General features: G+C 47.4%; 1 protein-coding gene across 4 annotated transcripts in view; it reads left to right on the top strand.

Annotated features, from left to right (window-relative positions):
* LOC113216783 (gustatory and odorant receptor 22-like) overlaps nt 1-3,174 on the top strand; it is a 28,368-nt gene extending 25,194 nt beyond the window's left edge. For 2 of the 4 annotated variants that reach the window (XM_052266938.1, XM_052266937.1), the window contains exons 8-12: nt 1,585-1,748; nt 1,845-1,950; nt 2,568-2,639; nt 2,762-2,825; nt 2,905-3,174. In XM_052266938.1, the coding sequence (XP_052122898.1) occupies nt 1,585-1,748; nt 1,845-1,950; nt 2,568-2,639; nt 2,762-2,825; nt 2,905-3,056 (558 nt within the window). In that variant the 3' untranslated portion in view covers nt 3,057-3,174. Of the gene's footprint in view, nt 1-682; nt 824-989; nt 1,158-1,584; nt 1,749-1,844; nt 1,951-2,567; nt 2,640-2,735; nt 2,826-2,904 lie in introns of all 4 variants that reach the window. The other 2 variants (XM_052266939.1, XM_052266940.1) reach the window with 2 other exon arrangements.
* The last annotated feature ends 6 nt before the right edge of the window (nt 3,175-3,180 follow it).

The raw sequence follows: 3,180 nt of genomic DNA, 5'->3' as shown, positions 1-3,180 counted from the left end.
CCCCCCCCTCCCCCGTAGGTATTATCACTTTTGTCCAGGTTAGGGGAGATGGGCGTGAGCACGGTACAAACGACGTCCTGGTTTTCATGACGTTTTGGAAAAACCATAGCGAAGTTACGACGTCGCGAGGGAACTTATTTCTAAAGTTAGCTTCAGTAAAGCTGCCTGTGGCCGTGTTGGTTGTAGCTACAACTGTGTAGCTACTACAAACAGGGACGTGGTGGCCATGCTAAGGCATGCCAGTACTTTGGGTTGCCTATGCACTGGCTGCAGGGGATGCAGGCGCGGAGCGGGTGTTGCGGGATAGAGTCAGATAGAGTGCGGGAGTGGCAGCTCCCCGCCAGCGCATCGCGCCTGCAGTCACTGCAGCCCGTGCATAGGCAACCCAAAGTACTGGTATGTCATGTCTTAGCCTGGACACCCTGTAGTAATAGTGTTATCGACAGATTTTTTAAAAAATAAGGTTTCTCTGGTTTTATTCATACATGTATAAAGGTGGATTCAGAGTTCTCTAAAAGCGAGCGTGATTCGCACGCAAAGCGTGATTTTCACGCCCGGCGTGATGAAAGTCGATCCCTGATTGGTTGCGTGAAGCTTTCGAAGCGTAAAAATCACGCCTGGTGTGAAAATAACGCTTGCGTTTCGTGAACTCTGAATTCACACTAACTGATTGGTTTTGAAGGAATCGTTCTTGTCTGTTGCTAACCGCTCTCTTCGGGACCGCTGGCCTTCGCACGTCCGAAACCTCCGCTGGGGCGTCATCATCCTGTTCGTCTTCGTCGGAGTGGGATCAATTGCTGGACCCTTTTACGCAGAGACTGAGGTTGATGATATTGACTATTGTGGACTAAAACGAATGTAGTTGTTTGTTCGTAGCTTTGTTGTCTACCCACCCATGCAAGAAACACAAAGAACTAATATTCGCTCATCTTCTTAAACAATGAACAAAAACTTGCAATAATATCGAGTTGAACGCATGTTTCTTGCAGTTCGGGAATTCTGCGATCACCTTTAATATCGTGTTTAAAAATATGTACTACTATATCCCATCTGCGTACGTTTCCATCACATCGTCTACGCTGTTTTTTATGTTCACCATCACGTACTTTCAACAGCTGCATGAGGCGGCCATCGCTCTCGGCGAGCACCTAGACCAGGTATGTAACCTGGGGGAAAAATGTCTTCAGCTTGGAGTGCTCTTGGGATTAGCTTGGGGTCCTTGAGAGTGCCATACGAACCCGGTGAATATTTTGAAGTTCAACTGTACCGACCGAGTACACAACTTGGAGTTCACTACTTAAGTGTGTACCGGCCCCAGGGGACAGAAAAAAGTCACTTTGACATCATTTGATGTCAAATCAAAAAATAATGAGGTCAAAGTGATGAATTTAAATTTGACTTCGGTCAAAATGATGTCAAATTGATTTCCTCTACAATCAATTTGACATCATGTGACATCATTTTGAGGTCAAGTTCCAAAATTAAATGAGGTCAAAATGATGAACTAAATTTTGACCTTTTTCTGTTCCCTGGGGCTGCACGCTTGGTTTATCAGTGTATGCGTTTTGGCTCCATCTGACCCAGTTGCGCCCGGGTGACACTGCGGGGGTGCGCCGTGCCCAAAAGCTCTGGGTCAGCCTTCGCGCGCTCTTCAACGACCGCCCCAGCTTCTACCTGCTGGATGTGTTCTTCATGTCGCAACTCTTTGCCATGCTGCTGTTGTCCGTCTCCCTCTGGTACGACCTCTCGTGAGTACTTCCCAGCCCTTATTGATTCTGTGATTTAAATGGTCTCGAGGCTGTTGTTTTTCTTGCATCATCTGGTTCGTCTCTCTCGCCCGCCAGGTCAGCTAAGATGCTGGTGTCGGCCTCGACGCAAGTCATCTGGATGTTCGTGTTGTCATTTCAGGCGTATCGGATGAGTGACCTGGCGCACGGGGCGGTATCCGCGGTAATAATACATCGGACACCGACACCCCAAAATGCGTGTCATTTTATTAATATAAGTACATTGCACGTGATGTATAGTTTACTTGATTCATTCGAGCACTACAAAAACTAGTCAGCCTGTGGTGCAGCTAGATTGTGAGTAATCCTAGGCTTAGGAGAAAAACCAGGAGAGCGGACCGGTGACGGCCCAAAAATATCTCTCTTTTGAACGGAGAATTATTTTTGTGACTCTAATTGAGTCATAGTTTACGGCCCTCACCCAATGTTAGAAAGGTTAGTCTCTACAATCGGGCCGTGCTAGAAGGATTCCACTTTCTGAGAGTGAGAATTTTGTGAAAAGCACTCAAATGGGGCGAGCCTGAGATCTCGCTTTGCTTGCGCGAGGGAAATATACCTCACTCATTTCGTGCACGAAACCTCACTCCGGGTTTGAATTCGCAATGAGCCCAAGATGGCAATTTTACTAGTTACAATTTCAAGACATTTCAAAATGAGCGCATTGCTCTTGACTTAGTAAGGTACACGAAAAGTACACGCTTTTTTAGGGTGCAATAGCTCTTACATCCATTCGCGTATTCGTTTTTCAACCAACATTTGAACAGTACTCGTCTGATGCAGATGCACGGCCCTGTGACTGCTGCTCTGGACAGGCTGTCGATGGATGCGCGTGACGAGCATTTCCATAGAGCTGTAAGTCGTCTGCTGCTCCGAATATTTGTTTCTTGCACTTTTGGACGTGCATTTACCTCAGAGTGGGGGTGCTAACGCCGACATACGATGATGCAGGTACTGCTCTTTTACATGTCCGTGAGTTCCCGGCCGGCTCACTTGTCGCTAAGCGGTTTCGCGAACATCGACCGACCTCTCTTCACTTCCGTGAGTATCAACGTCAGTTGTCACACCTTTTGCAACAATTTAGCACACAATTACCGGTTGTGTTCTTCTTGTCATACAGATCGTCTCCCTAACTGTCACGTATCTCATCATCCTCATGCAGTTTCGCACGGATGTGTCTCAACAGTAAAGCTTGGCCAAACAGGAAACAGGCAGCACAAGGAAGGTTACAGACATGGGATACTCCGCAAACCGCATTGCGGGTACTGTTGATGGCGTTCTTGTAGAGCTTGCTGAATTGACTCAGGACGACCACGTCGAACCAGGTCTTGGACTTGGACTTGTTGTCGAACTTGTTGACGAGACAGTTGGCTCCCAAGTACTTCTTGCACTGCGA

The sequence above is a fragment of the Frankliniella occidentalis genome, unplaced genomic scaffold, assembly GCF_000697945.3.
Source record: "Frankliniella occidentalis isolate FOCC.00 unplaced genomic scaffold, Focc_3.1 Scaffold44, whole genome shotgun sequence".
Classification (NCBI taxonomy): domain Eukaryota; kingdom Metazoa; phylum Arthropoda; class Insecta; order Thysanoptera; family Thripidae; genus Frankliniella; species Frankliniella occidentalis.
This window is presented reverse-complemented; position numbering and strand designations above follow the sequence as displayed.